The 22,609-nt window shown below is 45.5% G+C and overlaps 1 protein-coding gene across 3 annotated transcripts in view; it reads right to left on the minus strand.

The window, feature by feature from the left end:
• The window catches only part of SNX29 (sorting nexin 29), a 223,021-nt gene that overhangs the window by 7,956 nt on the left and 192,456 nt on the right, over window positions 1-22,609 (minus strand). The window contains exon 21 of one of the 3 annotated variants that reach the window (XM_082200073.1): window positions 5,286-5,310. The exons of the other annotated variants lie outside the window; for them this stretch is intronic. Coding sequence (XP_082056199.1) covers window positions 5,301-5,310 — 10 coding nt within the window. The 3' untranslated portion in view covers window positions 5,286-5,300. Of the gene's footprint in view, window positions 1-5,285; window positions 5,311-22,609 lie in introns of those variants that run through there. 3 annotated transcript variants of the gene reach the window in all.

Consider the following 22,609-nt stretch of genomic DNA (forward strand, 5'->3'; position numbering starts at 1 on the left):
AACCCTGAGCCCTCCAACTCCCCCCCCCCAAAAAAAAATGCAAGAGAAGGAAAAGGAGGAGAAGGAGGAGGAGAAAGAAACCTCAGTGTATTTCCCTTCTGGACTTTTCTCTCTTGGACAGATGCAAGGCTTTCATGGAGGATAATAATGGCTACTAGCCACAAGGGAAATGTTCTGCCTCCACTGTCAGGGGCAGCGGCTGGGAATCATAAGTGGGTTTTCTTTATTTCTTTCATGAAATCTACAGACTGCTGATTGCAAGAAAGAAAAATAACCTGAAATCAGTTTACAAAGAGAATAAAACAATAAAATTAGCAATAAAATAGTGAAAAACAGCTATTGAAACCATTCAGAGAGTAATTTTTAACCTCTCCCTTTCCCAGCAGGTGAGTCACTGCTGCTTACTGGGAGGAGGAGAGGTGAGCTAGCGGGAAGATCAGTGCAGTGCAAACACACCAAAAAAGCCAATCCGCTGCTCCCTGCTGTTGCATCTGCACTGTGCTGCCCTCCCTGCACCTGATGTTAGGGAGCATCCAAACATTAATGCTTAAGCAAACCTGAGACATTATTCTCCTGAATAATCCCATGTGCAATTTATTATGGCGATATCCTAATTGTTGCCTTTCCTGGCTTTCTTCGTTTTACAATGGAGCTGTTAATTTGTTTATTGGATTTGCTTTTATGGATTCTGCAATTGTTTGTACATTTGCATTATCATTTTATTTCATTGTTCCCCACTCCGATATCGAAATATTCAATGAAGAGCGATTTATAAAATAAAATAAATAAAACAAACTGTAGGTTTTAACAACCTCAAAATGGATGCACAATTGGCTCCCCTTCATCACATACACAGCCCAACAAGACAACGACAAGAATCCACCAACAGCATATGGATCAATATGGCTAACCTGATTCAAAAACACCCACCCACCCCGCTCACACACGAAAACAAAGCTCAACACAACCAATCACAAACAAGCAACCGCACCCAAGGCCAACCACAATTTCTCTCACCACCAAAGGAACACAAGTGAATAGCAAAGAGAACCCGCACAAACGACGCCGACACTAAACCCCACACCTACATTAAGCAAAATAGAAATATCACCTCCTGGCCCCACCCCCACCCACCATGGCCCCCTCCACCTCTTCCCCCTTTTTGCTTCCTAATGTCTCAACAAATGAAACTGACCTATGGAAAATGGAACTTGAAAAAAGAGACATTGTGCATACCTTTGTAAACCAAGAAAACTTTAGTTTTTGGTTTTTTTTTAATGGATGCACAAATAGAAAATACATGGGTTTAAAGGCCGCATCTAACATGAGAAGAGTCCTGCTGGGTCAGGAAGCGGCCATGTTCAGTGTCCACTGTCAGAGGTGGTATGACTTCTGAATGCCAATTGTTGGGAATCCCAGGTGGGGTGAGTGCTGCTGCTTGCTGGTTACTCCTGGGGACCTGGTTGGCCACGGTGAGAGTAGAATGCTGGACTAGGTGGGTCTCTTTGGCTGAGACCCTACCTGCCCGCAGACTGTCTTGCCAGAGTGGTGCATGCGCTAGTTATCTCCCGCTTGGACTACTGCAATGCGCTCTACGTGGGGCTACCTTTGAAGGTGACCTGGAAACTACAACTAATCCAGAATGCGGCAGCTAGACTGGTGACTGGGGGCGGCCGCCGAGACCACATAACACCGGTCTTGAAAGACCTACATTGGCTCCCAGTACGTTTCGAAGCACAATCCAAAGTGTTGGTGCTGACCTTTCAAGCCCTAAATGGCCTTGGCCCAGTATACCTGAAGGAGTGTCTCCACCCCCATCGTTCTGCCCGGACGCTGAGGTCCAGCGCCGAGGGCCTTCTGGCGGTTCCCTCATTGCGAGAAGCAAAGCTACAGGGAACCAGGCAGAGGGCCTTCTCGGTAGTGGCGCCCGCCCTGTGGAACGCCCTCCCATCAGATGTCAAAGAGATAAACAACTACCTGACATTCAGAAGACATCTTAAGGCAGCCCTGTTCAGGGAAGTTTTTAATGTGTGACATCTTAGTGTATTTTTGGTCTTTGTGGAAGCCGCCCAGAGTGGCTGGGGAAACCCAGCCAGATGGGAGGGGTACAACTAATTATTATTATTATTATTATTATTATTATTATTATTATTATTATTATTATTATTATTAAGCAGGGCTCTTCTTAGATTCAGGGTCTTCTTGATTTGTACCTTCTCTCTTAAACAGCTGTGCACAAGCTTTTTTATAGACCTCAAGTGGGATGGAAGGCAGCAAACAGGTTTAACAGGGCAATAATCCAAAGCTCCTCTTCTCCAGCACTAGTTAGCAGTTGTCACCAGTTCAGAGAGGAAGGCAGCAAAGACCTCCTGCCACGGCAATCAATTCCTTCCTCCCACCAGGCCATTGTTTTGGCTCATAAGCGCCCTTGATTATTATGGGGCCCAGCCTTTGATTGCCAATTCTGTTCCTTCCTCTTTTATCATGGTGCCACGTTCTGCCTGAGGTGCATCTGCAAGGTAACTGCTTTAAGAAGATGGCTTCCCCCCCATCTCACTCCCCATTCCATCCTGGACCCATGTTGTGCTTTCAGGGCCCTGGGCTTGCTCTTCAAGCTGTGATGTTCAGCACAGTAGTGCTTCTCCAGGGAAGACTTCAGTAGGGAAAGTAAATCAAAGGCCAAAGATTTTAAGGAAGACAGAAATCTGCCTTCTATCAGGTCAGACTTTTGTCCATCCAGCCCAGTATTGGGTTGTATTCAGCTAAATTAAATTCATGGGCCTGAGTTAGCCATGTCTATTATTTCAGTGGGTCTTCTATGGGCTGAACTACTATTGGATACAAACCAGTTTCTCATCCCTGCCAGTGGCTTCCCCGGGTTTCAGGGAGACAGCAGCTCTTATTACCTGCTACTCATTACCTCCCGAAAGGAACCACCCCAGACACTGTGGTATTCGTCAGAGCCCCTCACTGGGTGCCCCACCCAAGGAAGGCATGAAAAGGGGCCACACAAGAACAGGTCTTTTCAGTGATGCTCCCTACCTGCAGAATGCTCTCTCCAGGGAAACGCACCAGGGGGCATCATTATTGGTGCTTACACACCAAGAAAAGACACTGCTATTCACTCAGACCTTTGGTAACTTAAGCTGGCCTCTACAGTGCTGCTGGTCTTTGAGTTGGGTGGAGTGGGACCTGTCCGTATTGTGCTATCAGATGAGCATTTTAGGTATTTTGTATCATATTTTGTGCTTTCAAAAAAAAAAGAGTTTTAAATTGAATTATATCTGTTTGTTTTATCTTGTTAAGTCACATTGAGACTTTTTGGTATTAAAGAACTAGCAAATGTTAAAACTTCTTTAAACTGTAAATGCCAGGGATTGAACCCTAGGACGTTCTGTGTACAAAGCAGGCACTCTTCCGTTACGGTCTCTTCTAACTCCTCTAATTGTGGTGGCGTACTTGTGTTCAACGACGCTGATGGACCTTTGCCATTCACGTTAGGCAGGGATGGATTAAGCTGCTGGTATTCAGAAGCGTAGTGGCTGGGTGGGAGCCCCAGTGGCCAGATAAAGAGGTTGGGGAGCATGTCCAACTCCTGGGCCTGAACTTCTCCAGGCCTGATCTACATGGTGCATGTACACTTCATGGTGCATTACTTCATCTTTCCCAACTCTCCCCATTTGTTCTAAAACGGTGATGGCCTAATGCCAACACCAACAGCCCAGAGTAATACAGTGGTACCTCGGGTTACATACACTTCAGGTTACATACGCTTCAGGTTACAGACTCCGCTAACCTAGAAATAGTGCTTCAGGTTAAGAACTTTGCTTCAGGATAAGAACAGAAATCGGGCTCCGGCGGCGCGGCCGCAGCAGGAGGCCCCATTAGCTAAAGTAGTGCTTCAGGTTAAGAACAGTTTCAGGTACAGACCTCCGGAATGAATTAAGTACTTAACCCGAGGTACCACTGTACACTCGGGAGGTCAAATTCACTCCAAGGTGTGCACTTGATGAGGCAGTTGCCATAACACAAAGGCCCTGCTCTCTAGGTAAAGGTCAAGGACCCCTGGACGGTTAAGTCCAGTCAAAGGCGACTATGGGGTTGCGGCGCTCATCTCGCTTTCAGGCTGAGGGAGTCGGTGTTCGTCCGCAGACAGCTTTCCGGGTCATGTGGCCAGCAAGACTAAGCCGCTTCTGGTGCAACAGGACACTGTGACAGAAGCCAGAGTGCATGGAAACGCTGTTTACCTTCCCACTGCCACGGTACCTATTTATCTACTTGCTCTGGTGTGCTTTTGAACTGCTAGGTTGGCAGGAGCCTGCTCTCTACCACATCTTATATATCTCCCCCATCGGAGCTGGATGCAAGCAGGTGTAGACCCAGTCTGCATGTAACCTGTTTCTGCTCCTCCCACATCACTCCTCTTTTGGTTCTGGGAGACAGTGAAGGCAGCAGAAGGAGGAGGGGGTGTGGAAGCCCTTGACTCTACACCAGGCATAGGCAAACTCTGGCCCTCCAGATGTTTGGGACTACAATTCCCATCATCCCTAGCTAACAGGACCAGTGGTCAGGGATGATGGGAACTGTAGTCCCAAACATCTGGAGGGCCGGAGTTTGCCTATGCCTGCTCTACACCAGCCTGACGTATCTCTCCCACCTCCTGCACCTGTTCTTCACTAATTCAGCAGCTTCCCCTGACTCTGACTCTCACCTCCTGGCTGTTACAGGCTCCCCCGGGTCACTGATACCTTCTTCCAAGTCCATCTCCAACCCCGCTTCTCCTGTATCCAGCCACCACTGCTCCCTGACACGGGCTAAGGTTCTGGAAGGTTCCTAAGCTTCCCTCTTATGAAGGCACAGATACCGTATGTCATCGAGCTGCTTTTACAGAAACTATCTGGAGACCCCTTCCCCTCTGTGTTTGCACGGCGCCTGCATACAAAGACAGACGGAGCGTGCCCGCCTTAATTACCTATTTAACTTTTAAACAGTCCATAGCCAATCTGTCTGGTATTAAGGGAAAACAGAAGGAACACGATGAGACAGAGAGACAGAGAGAGACACAAAGCCGTTAAAAATGTTTTTAGAAGCTTCTCTCCAGAAAGAATTACTACTCTAAAAAAAAAAAGAATATAAAAAGATACCATCAAGTACAGAATAGGAAACGCTGCAGATGCAATGCTTCACAACACATGAGAAAGCGAAGCGCCTACCTATGGTGCTCCAGGGGCAGGCGGGGAAAGGAAGATGTTTGACGTCTTTACTGATGCTATGTATCTTCACAGAGTATCCTACTCGCTCTATGGGGTTCTATAGAATTCAAATGGTCATACTATTTTTAAAAAAGAAACCAAAGAAGCCATAAAATTAAAATTAAACATTCTACAGCATCTAGGGCAGCACATTGCCATTGCTGCAGTGGGCAGAAATACCATTCAGTGGTCTGGCAAGACCCTCAGCAATTTTCAAGTGGGCTAAGGGGAGGGGTTGGACGCGGGTGGCGCTGTGGGTTAAACCACAGAGCCTAGGACTTGCTGATCAGAAGGTCAGCGGTTCGAATACCCATGGCAGGGTGAGCTCCTGTTGGTCGGTCCCTGCTCCTGCCAACCTAGCAGTTCGAAAGCACGTCAAAGTGCAAGTAGATAAATAGGTACTGCTCCGATGTTTCCGTGCGCTGCTCTGGTTTGCCAGAAGCAGCTTAGTCATGCTGGCCATGTGACCCGGAAGCTGTACGCCGGCTACCTCGGCCAATAAAGCAAGATGAGCACCGCAACCCCAGAGTCGGTCACGACTGGACCTAATGGTCAGGGGTCCCTTTACCTTTAAGGGGAGGGGAGGAGTTTGGGAACCACTAGCCTATTCTGATTGGCTTTGGGCAGTCCTAGAGGGAAAATGGAGCTCTTAGAGACTGAGTCAACAACATATGGAGAGGGCCAGTTGGGGTGGGCTGGAGTAGACAGGTTGATGGTCTCCAGCAGAAGTCTTCTCCATGCCTGAATCTTGAGAACATCTCCCTCAGCCCTGCCAACTACTAAGAAGCAAGGGATGGAACCTTCAGCCCCAGGAAAGAAGCACTTGTTTAACTGAGAGAGTCACATTGCAAATTTAAGCATATGTCAGTATAAATATCCATCACTAAAGATGCTTTCTCACACACAGTTAAAAATGCTCATGTTCTAAAACAATCCTAGGGAAAAGGCAGGGCAAACTGTTCCACTTCATCGCTCCCCCTTCTCAGAATACACTGTTGTTTGTTTGTTTGTTTGTTTGTTTGTTTGTCAATTTTTGTTTCGCCCTTCCTCCCAAAGGAACACAGGGCAGCAAGCAAGAGGTGACAGAACAATAAAAACACATTAAAAAACAATTCCAGTGCAGATGCAGACTGGGAAATATCTCTACCTAAAATACTTGTTGAAAGAGGAAGGTCTTCAGAAAACACAACAGAGATGGGGGAGGGAATTCCAAATGCTAAGTTCCACAATGCTAAAGACCGAATTTCTAGATTGTGTGGAACGGACCTCCTGATAAGATGGCATCTACAGGATATAAGCAGTGAGATGATCTTTCAGGTATCCTGCTCCCAAGCTGTTGAAGACTTTATACACCAAAACCAGCACCTTGAACTAACCGGCAGCCACAAAGCACTCACATTGTGTTGGCATCCACAATTATTAGGCAGCTCAGCCTGTAGATCAGGGATGTGGAACCTCTGGTTCTTCAGATGTTATTGGACTCCCACCAGGCCCAGCCAGTATGACACAATAGTCAAAAATGAAGGGAGCTTTAGTTCCAACAACATCTGGAGGGCCACAGTTTCCTCATTTCTTCTGTAGATCTTCCAGATGGGAGGGCTCAGGACTCATGCTTGAAACAAGAGTTCTTTTTCTAGTTGCCTGATCTGTTACAGCTCTTGCAAATTTGTTGGTGGTTATGCCAACCACAATAGAGTTCTGTTTCGGGCAGTGGGGAAAGCTTCACTTAAGAGAGGCTGGGACTCTCCAAAACAGCAGACTGAATGTTTCCCATAGTAAGTTGTTTCCAATGTTAGGCCTACACAGAGTAGACCCACTGAAGGTAATAAGCATGACTACAGAACTCTGAGCAGGACTTAGCTGGAGACATCTCAGTATTTCTGAAGACACTGGATGTGGTGCTCATCCTTAACAAGAGCTTTCTCCACCAGCATCCCAGAATTGACCCTGTGAAAGATCTGATGTGTACAGAAACATGTATTGCTAGGATATAATACCAGAAAACAAGCTGAGGCAAATGTTCTCCTCCTATTAATCTCCCCACAAAGGAAGCACTTCTGTCACTACATAAATCAAAGCATGACTCCATGTAAGACAAGTCATTAAATCCAAGAGACAGTGACCTAGCCAACCACCTTCCATCACCACTTCAGGCACTGAAATAACCTTCCCAGCCTTTGCAAACTTGATGTTTTGGACTATAACTCTTATCAGTTCCAGCCAGCATGGCTCTGCTTGCCTGGGGCCGATGGGAGCTTCAGTATGAAACATACAGAGGTGCCAGGCTGACCTACAAGAAGAAGGTGAGAGCATCTTTTCAGGTACAGAACATTTTCTTTCCTGACGCTATCTAATATGCTTGAACATCTGCGTCTGGTGTCATTTGGAAGCTCTCAAACTCTATTTTGAACGTTGGCTGGTCCTGACAACAGTCTTTTCATGCATCCTGTGATTATTATTATTATTTTGCCACCGAGTGTCTGTTCTGTTTTGCACACTGGAAAACAACGGGCGCAAAGAGGTTAACATTACAAACACGCATCACGCCGGCCCCATTTGACATTATGGTGCAGACCATTCAATTGTCTCTTGTGAAAGCAGCCTCAGGGCTCATTACACATTATAGTTCTGCCTAGAAAATTATTATATCCCACTGACTTCCCCCGCTGTTTGATATTGCAGAGCAGATGCTCTATCTATCAAAGTTTCCCCTAAGAAAAGTTCATGCCCTTCGCCAACCAAGGTTGTGGTAGGAACCAGCCAGTGTTACTCCCTGCAGAGTTATATAGGAACCTGCTGTGAACTGGACCCAAATGCTCTCTGATCACTGGCCTAATTCTTAGCAAATGGTTCTGTACATCAGAGGAAGCTCTGAGTTCTCCACAATGCAGGGCAAGCACTGAAATTGGTGAACTACAAGGTCTCCTATTTTAGGCTGAAGCACATAGGGGTGGCACCAGCAAAGCATGGCAAGAGTACAAGATAACCAGTGTGTCATTAGGACCATGGACAGTTCATTGAGGGTCTGGATGCAAGCTAAATTAAGAAGATGATAATTCAAGACTGTGGCTTCAGGACAGGCTAGAGCCAATTGGAAGCTTAAGCAGATATGTGGCAAGATGGATATGACCTCAGAGCAAAATTGCTCGGGTTGAAAATTGCTCGGATGCCCTTCTATTCTGAAGGCATCTCCAACCAATCACATTCATCTTGTCAAATGGCTCCTCCACAGATAGGCTCTTATCAGGGGTGGGGAACCTGTGGAGCTTCAGATGTTGCTGGACTCCAACTCCCATCAACCCAAGCCAACATGGCCAATGATTAAGGACGATGGGAACGGGCAGCATCTGGATGGTCCCCAACTCTTTTGCTTAAGTCCTGGCAATGACACAAATCAGTTCCTGAAATGCTTGAAGGTCTCCTGTGTAAAACAAAAAGAAACCCTCTACAGGGTGAGTTAAACTATTTAACTAAAAAAATGCTTCAAGCAGGGTCCTAACACAAAAAGTATGCAACACCTTCTAGTGGCAAAGTTATTACAAAGAGCTGAAACAAGGAAAAGCAGCCTATTTTATTTCCTGTTGAGCTCAATGGATGAAATTTTCATAGGATGGACATACCCCCCCCTCTCTCTCTCTCATATCAAATTAGTCCAGCAAATGCTAGTAAAAGAAAATCATAAGAGAAAAGAGCTACATAGGTACAACTGCAATGTCCATGTGTGGACAAAGCCTAGCATAAGTTCAAGTCACATGTGTCCAGAGAAACAAATTAGAGTCTTCAATTTTAATCACAAAGCTTAGGTTTTTATGAAAGTCACACGTGAGGAGCCTACTAAAAGGTGATCAAAACGTGCTTTGATCATCCAGCACGTCCTTGAGGTCAAGCCAGTCCTTCAAATAAAAGTTGTTTCAGCTGTTTTAGTGCACTAACCTCACAATGTGAATGGGCCTGGCATCAGAAAATACGTCAGACACTGGCAGAAAGCTATGTAAAAAGAGATCAGATCTCTATTGTATTCCAAGCTGAAAGCAGAAATGGAGGGGCGGCAGAAAGAGGGGAGAAGCTGGACTCTGTCCTGGTTGTAAGGAAAAAGAGAGAATCACATTTTGACAATGCCATTCTGTTAAGCACAACTAGTATTCAGGGACATTGACCTAAAGAGGCCCTAGAAAAACAGTGCTACTCATGGGCTTCTATTTGCCCTTCTAGCATCATTCTGTCCTTCTAACAGCCCCCTAGCCAAGGCTTAAGTCTCCTGGCTTTCCCCCTAGGTTCTGGTGCCCACCTTCTCATGAGCAGGTGATCTTTCATTTTGTCTCTAAGCAAAGAAAGTGGAGAGTGGGTGGGTGATGGACTGGCAGTGGAACAGGACAAGGGATGCTGTGCTTGTCAGAAGTGAAAAGTTGCTCCAGGTTTGAGACCTGGAAGTCAAATTAAGCAGATATAACTGGTCCCACTTGTCTGAGTCTACCACTGCTGCTCTGCAGATAGAAGGAGGGGGAGAGAGCTGTGTCAGTTGCAATGCTGATGCTAAAAGCAGCATAGTGCCTGCATGAGATGACAAGAAGGCAGGCTTTGGAGCCAGGTCTTTCTTGCAGTGAAACCAGCTGCTCTCGCCATCCTGTCATTTCCAATTTAAAGAGCCAGAAGAGAACATATACGACTGAAACACTCTTGTGTTCTCTGTCTCCCCACTCCCCAGTCCTTTAAGTCCAGGAGAAAATGTGAGTGCATAGCCTTTCATTGCTATAAAGCAGGGATGGGCCACCTCTCGCCCTATGGGTGTTGCTGGAACACAATGCCCATCACCATTAATTATCATCATCATCATGACTGGTCATCCACCATAGTAGCTAGGGAGGATGGGAGTTGGAGTCCAGCAAGCTTCCTGGGCCATGCTATAAATAGCAGTATAAAGGTAAAGGGACCCCTGACCATTAGGTCCAGTCGTGGCCGACTCTGGGGATGCGGCGCTCATCTCGCTTTATTGGCCGAGGGAACCGGCGTACAGCTTCCGGGTCACATGGCCAGCATGACTAAACCGCTTCTGGCGAAACCAGAGCAGTGCATGGAAATGCCGTTTACCTTCCCACCGGAGTGGTACCTATTTATCTACTTGCACTTTGATGTGCTTTTGAACTGCTAGGTTAGCAGGAGCAGGGACCGAGCAACTGGAGCTCACCCCATCGCGGGGCTTCGAACCGCCAACCTTCTGATCTGCAAGTCCTAGGCTCTGTGGTTTAACCCACACCACCACCTGCGTCAAAATAGCAGTATAATTGGGCATTAAATGGTAGGAAGAGGCAGCAATGACAACACCCTGTAGTGGCAAAACTGAACAGGCAAGTATTACAGCTGGTGAGCACAGGGTTTTATGGGTAAAGTCTGACTCTCTACCCTTTCAAGGCTTCTGCTTCCATCACAAGGGAATCCTGCATCTTCTTACAGGGCCAGAAAAATACAGCTGATAATGGGATGTTCAAGATAATCCATATATAAATGGGACTACAGAGGAAAGGGAAGTGGGTCGCGGGTGGCGCTGTGGGCTAAAGCCTCAGCGCCTAGGGCTTGCCGATCGAAAGGTCGGCGGTTCGAATCCCCGCGGCGGGGTGCGCTCCCGCTGCTCGGTCCCAGCGCCTGCCAACCTAGCAGTTCGAAAGCACCCCCGGGGGCAAGTAGATAAATAGGTACCGCTTACCAGCGGGAAGGTAAACGGCGTTCCGTGTGCGGCTCTGGCTCGCCAGAGCAGCGTTGTCACGCTGGCCACGTGACCCGGAAGTGTCTCCGGACAGCGCTGGCCCCCGGCCAATAGATGTGAGATGGGCGCACAAACCCCAGAGTCTGTCAAGACTGGCCCGTTCGGGCAGGGGTACCTTTACCTTTACCTTTACAGAGGAAAGGGAAGTGATATCCATCAACTGTTCACTTGGGAATATACAAAGCATCTAATCCAGTACTGTCCAGTCTTCAGGGTCTGTCCAAGACTGAAGCCTTAGGCATCACCTGCAACCTGATTCTTTTAACTAGGAAGTGCTAAGAGCTGAACCGGGGAGATTTTGCAGCCAAAGTATATGCTCTGTCACTGGGAACTCCTATACCACTTGGACAGCCATGGTATAGCAGTGCTTTAAAGAGATGAGTGTGGATGTTACCTACATTTCAAGGTAGGAAGAGATTGACTAATCAAGCATTCTGGCTTAGATTGCACAAGGGTCCAACATGGGGTATTTGCCAAGAGAGAGAGATAAATGCTGCTTTAAGACACATCACAATTAACACACACCTGCAAAATATCAGTCCTGAAACAGCCCACGGAAGAAATACCAACAGCAAATTCCTGCCTTTATGTTTTGCTTTTATTACCAGAGAAGATGGAATGTGTGCTGAAATAATGTTGTTTATTTTATTAGGGAAAGTAAAGAATAGAGCAGTCATCAATAGCAAGGCAGAGCATCAGGCATTCCATTATCCTGGAGAAACACAGCTCCAGTTTTCAAACTTGCAAATATCAAACTAGAAACGAGTTTCATTATGTGGTACAGTATTTCTTTGTCGGCTTGCCCAAAAGTAATAAATCAGTGCAAGTGTGATTGCATCTATTTGTTTTCAGAGCATGTTGCCTTGTGCACTGGAACAATGTGACAACCAAGCTTATTAACTCTGCAGCCTGAAGGGCAGACAAGGTGACCATACGAGGCCAGGGCAAAGGGCCACAAGCTAATATTGTGTGAGTTATTTAATGTTGCAGGTAACTATTTAGACTTGCAATATTGCTTGAGACACCCTAGGGAAATGAAGATGAGAGGCAGTTTCCCTATACATATCTGGCAAGGAGCCTCGATTGTAACTTGATCCACACACATAGAATTATTGAGCAGAGAAGCTTTCAGGGGTTTCTCCATGATAAATTATTGCTGATGCGACTGCAAGAGAAGTTTCATGTAACCCCCAAACGAAGGGTAGGGTTTTGAAATACTGGGAAAGAGTAATCCTTCTTCCATTTCAATGTCTTGCCAAGACACAGAGGTTTGTTTTTGTGTGTGTTTTTTGCAAAGTTTGTGTCTTTTCAGCTGAAATATCAACTGAATCATCTCTTTTCACAAGCGATGGCAACAAAATTTGTATTCAAGCTGCGGAAACTGGGGTGGTGGTGAGGAAGTTTCTGCCTATGCTGTTTGGCATCTTTGACAGCATCTTGTTCTTCCCACGGGTGAGTCTGCAACAGCAACGGAAGACTGAGCAAATAGGAATCAAGATGAACTAATCTGGAGTATAAGAAACAGGTGTGTGCAGAATCACTCTCCTCCATGTTGACTACAGAAATGTGGGCTCTTGGGCAGAAGAGCGTTTGGTGAAGGTCCTGCCCTTCCTGAGGAAAACTCGTGTTGAATCATAATGTTGCCAAATACTGATAGATCGCGGGTACAGAACCAAGGAATTGAATCCAACCAGGTTTTACTCAGAGTAAACCTAATTAAATCAATGGACCTACATTAGTCCTGCTAATTAATTCAATGTGTCTACTATGAGTAAAGGAAGCATGGATGCAACCCAGAGCCACACATCTACAGCTGTGGGGTGGATGATATCCACTTGTATAAGTGAAGGAATTTTCTGTGTGCTGGTTGAATAGGAATATGGAGATATGCCCCAGACAAGTCCACAACCTTAGAAGATGGTTCTTGTTGCTTGATTCCAAGGCTGATAATGCTAACATCCAGAAATTCTATTTTTTCATTCTCTGGTTTAGCCGCTTGAGATCTCACATCTTCCGTTCTTCCTTTGTTGTTGTTTAGTCATTTAGTCGTGTCCAACTCTTCGTGACCCCATGGACCAGAGCACGCCAGGCACTCCTGTCTTCCACTGCCTCTGGCAGTCTGGTCAAACTCATGTTCGTAGCTTCGAGAACACTATCCAACCATCTCGTCCTCTGTCATCCCCTTCTCCTTGTGCCCTCCATCTTTCCCAACATCAGGGTCTTTCCCAGGGAGTCTTCTCTTCTCATGAGGTGGCCAAAGTATTGGAGCCTCAGCTTCAGGATCTGTCCTTCCAGTGAGCACTCAGGGCTGATTTCCTTCAGAATGGATAGGTTTGATCTTCTTGCAGTCCATGGGACTCTCAAGAGTCTCCTCCAGCACCATAATTCAAAAGCATCAATTCTTCAGCAATCAGCCTTCTTTATGGTCCAGCTCTCACTTCCATACATCACTACTGGGAAAACCATAGCTTTAACAATGTGGACCTTTGTCAGCAAGGTGATATATCTGCTTTTTAAGATGCTGTCTGGGTTTGTCACTGCTTTTCTCCCAAGAAGCAGGCGTCTTTTAATTTTGTGACTGCTGTCACCATCTGCTGTGATCATGGAGCCCAAGAAAGTAAAATCTCTCACTGCCTCCATTTCTTCCCCTTCTATTTGCCAGGAGGTGATGGGACCAGTGGCCATGATCTTCATTTTTTTGATGTTGAGCTTCAGAGCATATTTTGCCCTCTCCTCTTTCACACTCATTAAAAGGGTCTTTAATTCCTCCTAACTCTTCCTTTAATCAGCCCAATCAGAAACTGTTTTTGAAAAATCTCCCCAGAATCTAAAGTAAGGAAATTCCCTTATGCAAAGCCAGGACACTAAGCCAGAGCATTGGCCCACACAGATCAGGTAATGGTTTGCAAGTATCTAGGAAATGCCAGAGTTTGAACCCAGCACCTTCTGCATGCAGTGTGCGATCTCCCTTTGATCTATGGTTCTTGTGATTTGATATCTGTCAGTTAAAGGAATAGCCTATTTAAAAACAGAAACCCAAAGCCCTCTTGGACACATCTGACTTGTGCAGTTCTTTGGATCCTGGCTAATAGAGGTGGATGCATTGGTTAACTAATAAATAAAAAGTGCCAATCAAATATATCCTGTATTACATCTGTTTGGGCCCTCAGTCCAAAGAGAAGACCACTTGGGAGGTGTGGCTGCTAATCTGGTACCCAGTCCCTAAATGACACAACCCACCCACCCCCCGTTATACTGCAATATGTTATTCTTCCAGTTTTATTACGTAATAGAAAAAGTAAATGTTTCACATTCTTTGAAGGACAATAAACTAGACGTTCAAATTATGTTAGAGCACAAGAAGCTTGAGCTTGTGCAGTGGAGATTGTGATAAAGTATTTGATGTTATTTGGAATCACGATACGTGAACATTGTTTAACATATTAAAGAGCACTTATTAATTTTGAAAGTGTCTTGTGTTTCCATTAAGAGTGTTTGAAATCTTGCTGCTACGAATGTATTTAATGGACTCTGAAGGGCACCATAATGCAAAATGCCAGCTCTATTAAAATGTACTGCAGAATTAGGAAGCGAAAGGCCACAGATGCTTGTAGCAGGCAGATTAAGAACACCCATCACTGAGTGATGGATTCTGAAATTTTATTGGTGGCTGCCCAGAGTGAATAACATGCTGCTTTCAATATCAGAGACTGACAGCAGCCGGAAGATTTTCTTATAAAAGCTCAAATGAAAAGAAGTGAAGGGGGTTCCCCCACCTTTTTTCTTCTTTTTTTTTAACCAAAGGAAGAGCAAAATGGAGTATAGTCACACATCACTTCTTCCACATCAAAAGTTGAGGAAGGCAAATGACATCTCCCTCATCGGAAGCCACCTGATACCTCATGGCAGATTTATGTCACCTTAACATTTGGAAGGATGCATAAATATTCAAGACCTAATCCAGAGGGCGGCATTCCTAAATTAACAAGACAGTACTTAAGCAAAAGTGCATAACCATCTTGATTACTGTGCCAGCCTTGATTGTCTTATTTAAAAAAACACCATCGCATTTTCTGCAGGCTCTTTGCTTTCCAGGAAAGCTCCCTTCTTCATCTGCCCTAAAAAGTAATTTGAAAGGGACACAAATGTTTCTGCTCCATCCCTTTAAAAAAAAATTAAAAAATCACCTGCATTTATTTTGCTTTACCAGGTAAGATGCCTGCCTCTCTCTCTCTCTCTCTCTCTCTCTCTCTCTCTCTCTCTCTCATCTTACCCAGTCTTACTCTAGTCTTACACAATCCTTTAAAAGCACCCTTCAAATTCCTAATAATGCTACTTCCAGTCCCCATAGAACAAAGCAGGAAACAGCTTGCTGCGAAAAGCACCACATTGCTTCCAAGAAATGTCCATGCTATGTATCCGTTAATCAGGCATAGCAGCAGTGCAGAGGCTGGGGGAATGTGGATTCCTATCAGCCTTAGAAAAAAATGGCCAATGGTCAAGGATTACTGGCGTTGTAGTTCAGCAACACCTGGGGGAGGCCAAAGCTTCCCCACCCCTGACATATGAGGTGGTCCAAAGGCATTGCCTATGTCCACATTTTATTTTTGTTAAAGAAGCCCCCCCCCCCCCGCTTGCAGCTGCTTCAGGCTGTAGGAAGCTGTGATGGGCCTGTGTGGGTTGCTGGTCCTTTGCTATTGTGCTTTGTCCTTTAGGAAGAGCCTGATCCACACCACCAAGCAGGGACGCTGGTGGCGCTGTGGTCTAAACCACTGAGCCTCTTGGGCTTGCCGATCAGAAGGTCAGCGGTTCAAATCCTCGCGATGGGGTGAGCTCCCATTGCTCTGTCCCAGCTCTTGCCAACCTAGCAGTCAAAAGCACACCAGCGCAAGCAGATGAATAGGTACCTCTGTGGCAGGAAGGAAAACGGTGTTTCCGTGCACTCTGGTTTCAGTCAGTGTATTCCGCTGTGCCAGAAGTGGTTTGTCCTGCTGGCCACATGACCCGGAAAGTTGTCTGCGGACAAAATGCTGACTCCCTTGGCCTGAAAGCGAGATGAGCGCCACAACCCCACAGTTGCCTTTTGGCTGCACTTAACCATCCAGGGGTCCTTTACCTTTCTTTACCACCAAGCCTCTTATTGTTGCTACAACATCAGGCTTCTACTTTAGTGAGAGCCACGATTTATATACCTATAGCAGGCACGTCCCACAGGTAGATCATGATCTATTGGTAGATCACTGGACATTTGTGATCCCCCCCTTCCAAAAAAGCTCAACAACTTTGCCTGTCAATAACGATGGGTAGATCACAGCCAGTATTTTTATAATGTGAGTAGATCACAGTCTCTTGGGAGTTGGACATGGCTGACCTATAGGAATGTGCCATTTATGTTTCATCTGTGACAAAAAGAAAATTTATTTCCAACATGACAAAAATCGGAGAACTCCACCTATTCCCATAGCTCACATGAACTTTGTCAAGTATTCCGTACCGCACTTCCTTCCACAATTTGGCAGGAGTGACGTTTTGTCCAAACCATGCTACAGCCTAAGGTTCTCCCAATAGACAATTGATATGGGGGGTGGGGGGTGACCTTTTACATCTTCCCCATAACAAAGCCAATTTTAAGATGCTGGGCTACCTCACAGCATATGTGAGGCAGCTGTGTGTGTTTGTGTACGCATAGAAATATCAAGTTAAAGCACAAGCTCATTCCAAGCAACAGTGTACACGAAGCACTTAACTCATTTTGAACTTCTTCAATTAAATTTCCTCATTATAGCAAACTCCATAAACACATTCCTCAAGGGCAACTGAACTGATAGTGACATTTTAAGAGGTTTATTATAGCAAGAAGTATGCCTGTACAAGAGAAGTGCCTGGGTTATTGTTGAAAATGGATTACATAATTACACAGTGGCAAATTTGCTTGTGAATTCCAAATTCAATCCACAGGGATGCTTGGTTGTATTGGACAGTGACCAGAAGAGACACTTTGAAAGTACCCCATTGGGATTGTTTACGTTTTGCTTAAGCTGAAAGGAAGCCCACTCGAAGTGGAGGTGCCATAGATCAGTGGCAGAGCACATTCTCTGCAAGCAAAAGAAGTCCAATCCACTGTCCAACCTCTCCAGTTAAAAGCATGCAGGTAGCAGGCGTAGGAAAGTCCCACATGAGACCATGGGAAGCTACTGCCAATCAAAGTATTCACATCAGAGCAATACTGTGACCAGGCTGTGTACAGCAGCCAGGAGCAGCCTAACCACGAGGCGAGGCAAGGCAACCACTTCAGGCAGCAGAAACCAGAGAGGCAGCAGATTCCAATGTAGATCTTTATATCCCCACCCCTTGTTCCTGATGTAGTTCTTCACTCACCCCTTCTTTCCTGAAGAGGAGGGGGGAGACACCATTTTGTGGTTTGCCTCAGGTGCCAAAATGACTTGGGCCAATTAGAGGGGATATCTAGCTCCCCCAGTATCTGGATGCTACGACAAGATCTACACACTGTACTTGCAGCCACATTATCCTTACCCAAGGATTCCGGAAGGGTTTCAGCCACACAAATCTACTGAAAGGTGAGCATTCTGCAGCACATGTCAAGATCTAGAAGGTTTTAGCCTATGATTTAATCAATGGATCAGTTGCTGTGCCTTGAAGAAGAAGTGTTAATACAAAATTGGAAGGCTCAGGTCCCTAGCACCCCTGACCCCACCCAAGTAGACCTCAAGTTTCCTGTGATGAATACAGAAGGTCTGGAGGAGGCTTCTACCTGTGTTTCCTCAAATGTGGGTAGAAAGCTCTGCGCAATCAGGAACTCTGCTTTCTCAAGGTTCTTGATCCTGCAGGGGTTCTAGATAAAGGTAAAGGGACCCCTGACCATTAGGTCCAGTTGTGGCCGACTCTGGCGTTGCTGCGCTCATCTCACTTTGTTGGCCGAGGGAGCCGGCGTACAGCTTCTGGGTCATGTGGCCAGCATGACTAAGCCGCTTCTGGTGAACCAGAGCAGTGCACGGAAACGCCGTTTACCTTCCCACCGGAGCGGTACCTATTTATCTACTTGCACTTTGATGTGCTTTCGAACTGCTAGGTTGGCAGGAGCAGGGACCGAGCAACGGGAGCTCACCCCTTCGCGGGCATTCAAACCGCCAACCTTCTGATAGGCAAGTCCTAGGCTCTGTGGTTTAACCCACAGTGCCACCCTTCTACTCCCGCGGGGGTTCTACTCATGTTAAAATGAACATGTTTGGGTGGTTCTCTTCAGACTTCGCGACTCCTGGAACCTTAAGAAGGGGATGAGTAGCTGTTTGGATGTCCCATGTTCAAAGTTCAGGTCATTGCCTGGCCCTGGTCAAGCCACTCAGCCTCAAACCCCTATCTCTTTCACGTGGTCAACCTTACAGGGTATTCTAAGGTTTACTAAGTGTCATGTACAGATGGGAGAAGCGCTGCAAAAAAATGCTTATATAACAACAAACAGTTGTCATTCTAGGTACAGCAGCAAGTTACTGGGGGAAAGCGGATTAAATTCTGTTCAAAATCAGTATTGCTTTATTTTATTTTTTTGCTTCCGCTTTTTTTTTTTTTTTGGTAAAATGCTAACAGCAGCATTCTCGATACTTTCTTAAGGCACTCTCCTGTGAGACTATTTCTAACTGTGACTTTTTCTTCCCTAAAATAACAGATGCCTTCCAGGTCTGTTGTAGTTCTTGAAACTAAATTTGACATCTTCTACGCAATAAGGTAAAAGTTGGCAAGTAATGCCAATTCTCTCTTGTGCTCCATAGTCCCAGCCAGTGTTAAAATTATTCTTGGCTGGTATTTGTTCGACAATTCCAGATTAGTTACTCAGGGTGAAAAAATATATATTAAGGTAACAGGGTTATCTTAGGCCTCAGCTAATGAAGATACTAGGCTATTCTGGAAGGCATTTATAATAATTAAAACCTCAATATTCTCTAGGAACTAATTTACTGTAATAACCATTCCCTTTCCCCCTTGGTTAAATGTGCTTGGCTTTATTGTTAACTTAAGGGCTCCCCTGAAGTTTTGGGGAGAATATTCAATAACTTTAATGGACTTTGGATTAACTTTCTAATTAACCCTAAAGGAGAAAGTTCATTTTGCATGTTTTGGTTTTTATAAACTGAGGAATCTTACTGTGAGAAATCAGGAATCCTCAAAAGATTGACTCTGCTGTACTTTCACTCAACGCAGCGGGAGCCACTGCTAAAGTGAATGCAAAGAGCAGTTTGGTCCTTGTTCTTGGAAATCTTATTTCAAAACCATTGCATCTGTTGTTGTTGTTGTTGTTTTAAAAAAAGATTTACAGCAGTATTTGCAATTAAGTCCTATGTAGAAGGTCCTAGTATCAATATAACTGGATCAATTATTTACACGGCACATAGCTTAGCTATGGAACTCGCTCCCACAAGAGGAAGGAATGTCCCACTTTTCCTTGTTGTTGTTTGTTGTTTAGTCGTTTAGTCGTGTCCGACTCTTCGTGACCCCTGGACCAGAGCATGCCAGGCACTCCTGTCTTCCACTGCCTCCCGCAGTTTGGTCAGACTCATGTTTGTAGCTTTGAGAACACTGTCCAGCCATCTCGTCCTCTGTCGTCCCCTTCTCCTTGTGCCCTCCATCTTTCCCAACATCAGGGTCTTTTCCAGGGAGTCTTCTCTTCTCATGAGGTGGCCAAAGTACTGGAGCCTCAACTTTAGAATCTGTCCTTCCAGTGAGCACTCAGGGCTGATTTCCTTCAGAATGGATAGGTTTGATCTTCTTGCAGTCCATGGGACTCTCAAGAGTCTCCTCCAGCACCATAATTCAAAAGGCCACCACCAACTAGGTTAGCTTTAAAAGAGGATTAGGCAATCTCAAGGAGGACGAGGCTTTCAATGGCCACTAACCAAGATGGCTGTGTTCTACCTCCACTGCCAGAGGCATTACGCCTCTGAATACCAGTTGCTGAGAATTGCATGTGGGGAGAGCACTGTTGCACTCAGTCTTCCCCAGACATCTGGTTGGTCAAGTGAGAACTAGACAGGCAGTTGTCCTGATCCAGCAGGTCCCCTCTCTCCACTGAAATTAGTTTTGAAAGAAGCAGTCTATTGTATCTTACAGCGTGCGCTTGGGTTGAAGTGAAGCGCCCAGGGCAGTTTCACCAGTCGGCCAATATGCTTGCAGACTCCAAAAGGTCTGGCAGGGCTCTTACTGTGTTCTTAATTATCAGTCCTTTCCACAACTAAGAATAGGCAAAAAAATTAACACACACACACACACACACACACACACACTTGGCTTTATAAAGCATACTGTGCACGCAGGCTGGTCACTCCTGCTTTGCTTCCCCACTCCCGCCATGTAAGGTGGTGCACCAACAGGCATAGCACGATGTCTGAACCTAGGGTGGCGGGGGGGGGGGTTCTACCAAGTCAAGACCACCAGCCCGACTTAAGTCAAACTTTACTGGTGGCTCTGGAATCCTAGTTGGTCAGGGAGAAACAGAGCACAGGTTCAGGTTCAGGCTTCATGCTAAGTGGGCAGTGGGAGAAATGAGTACACCGTATGCTTTATGAAGCAAAATTTATTGGCTTATTGCTACGTGCAAACATAGCAGCCACTCCACAGGAAAGACAATTTGTCACTCCACCAAGTATAATATTTTGCTCCCTTAGGATGCTGCCTTAAATTGAGTCCATCTTGCTGGATATTGCATACAGAGACTGGCAGTAACTGACCCGGGTTTCAGGCTGGGTTCCCTCCCAGCCCCACCTAGAGATTCTGGGGCCTGAACCTAGGACCTGCATGCAAAGTGGATGCGCTATCAATTCATGGCCATGGGGAATTATGATGCACAGCAAAAGTTTGCACCGGAGCACGTAGATCTATGTGTTCGTCTCCCTCTCAATTTTTAAATGACCAGTGGCTTCCATTTCACATTTATTCTAACAGCAGGAGCACATCAAACTTGTGTGAAATGCCCACAAGCTGAGGTCGATGATTAAAGTAAGCTGGCTTCCACTATTGATGCTACCTGAATGTAGCCTTCATGGTACTCAGACTATGTAAAGGGGCATACTATACTCTATATTCTGGATTAATTAACTGAGAGCGCAATCCTATGTATGTCTACACAGAAGTAAGCCTCACTGCAGAATCTGTTCCTTAGGCAAGTGTCCATGGGACTGCTGGCCATTTTTATTGGCCAGGGAATTCAAAAACTAGACGCACAGAAATTTGCCTTATATCCAGTCAAAACATTGGTCCTTACCATTAAGCTCTGTATTGTCTATTGCAGATATTAATATTGTGCAGCTTGAAGCAACTGGATGCATACAAATGGATACCTTTTGGAATAAAAATTGTCCAGACCCATAATTATTATTCAGAGCTTTACTAACCAGAATTTCTTCAAAGAAAAACTGGTAGAAAAACAATGAACGATACATCCAAATAATTCCATACAATCGTGTGCGTGTCCAGCACAGGCTCAGCTTCTTATAAAATATGAAATACTCCAAACAAATCTAAAATCAGAGCGCTCTCCCTCCCCCCCCCCTCTCTCCAGCCTCCATTAGAGCTTGGAGACTGTTTTCCCTTTAGGAGAGACCTCATTATCGCATCCTTTGGCTGCTTGAGAACAAAGACTCCAACTCACACAAAATGGAGGCAACCATATGCATAGAATGCAATCCTATCTGAAGAAGTGTGCATGCACACGAAAGCTCATACCAAGAGCAAATTTAGTTGATCTCGAAGGTGCTACTGGAATTTATTAGTAGTAGTAGTAGTAGTAGTAGTAGTAGTAGTAATTATTATTTCTACTATTTATTTCATCTGATCTAAGTCAGGCACATGGCAGAGAAGAGAACATTCACAGTTAATCACCAACCTGCTACACACTTGGAGAGCTCTTCTTTAGCTTCGATGGAAATTCCCAGTTTAACCCTTAGTAACCTACATACAGGCATTCTCCATTACAGTGCCGATTAAACCACTATACTTAACATTGTCTATACTGACTCGCAGTGTCTCTTTGGGGAATCTCCAGGCAGGATGAGAAATGCCCCTGTCTGAAACCCTGGAGAACCAATGCCTGTCAGCATAGATAATACTGACCTGGATGGACCAAAAGTCTGACTCGGTATAAGGAAGCTTCCTATGTTTCTATGTAGGCAGCAGGTATTTATTTTAACAGATGGGGCTGAGCTGGTAGAGGTTAATTTTAGTTCCGATGTTGTGCTTCTAATATCCTGCGGATATTCTGGAGTTGCATTTTAGCTGTTAGTTACTACCACCCTGAGCTCTCGAGGCGGGTTCAGCTACGGGTGCTAGTAAATCAGTATCAGGATAAAGAAGGGTTTGTGCTCAACATGCACCTTCACAGCATCCTTCACCTTCTTTATCCTCCACTGAGACAAGCAATGCATTATCAGGGTTCAGGAACACATTCTAACAATGCAACAACATGAAGCAAGGCCCAAGAGGAGTGTGGCTGGGGAGGGTTCCAAGGGCCAGAGGGAGGAGGCTGGGTGGCCCCCACCCCTTTCTCTAAAGCCTTAGCACCCCTTTGGTGACGTAGAGATAATAATAG

This window comes from Podarcis vaucheri, assembly GCF_965113315.1.
Source record: "Podarcis vaucheri genome assembly, chromosome: 14".
Lineage (NCBI taxonomy): Eukaryota > Metazoa > Chordata > Lepidosauria > Squamata > Lacertidae > Podarcis > Podarcis vaucheri.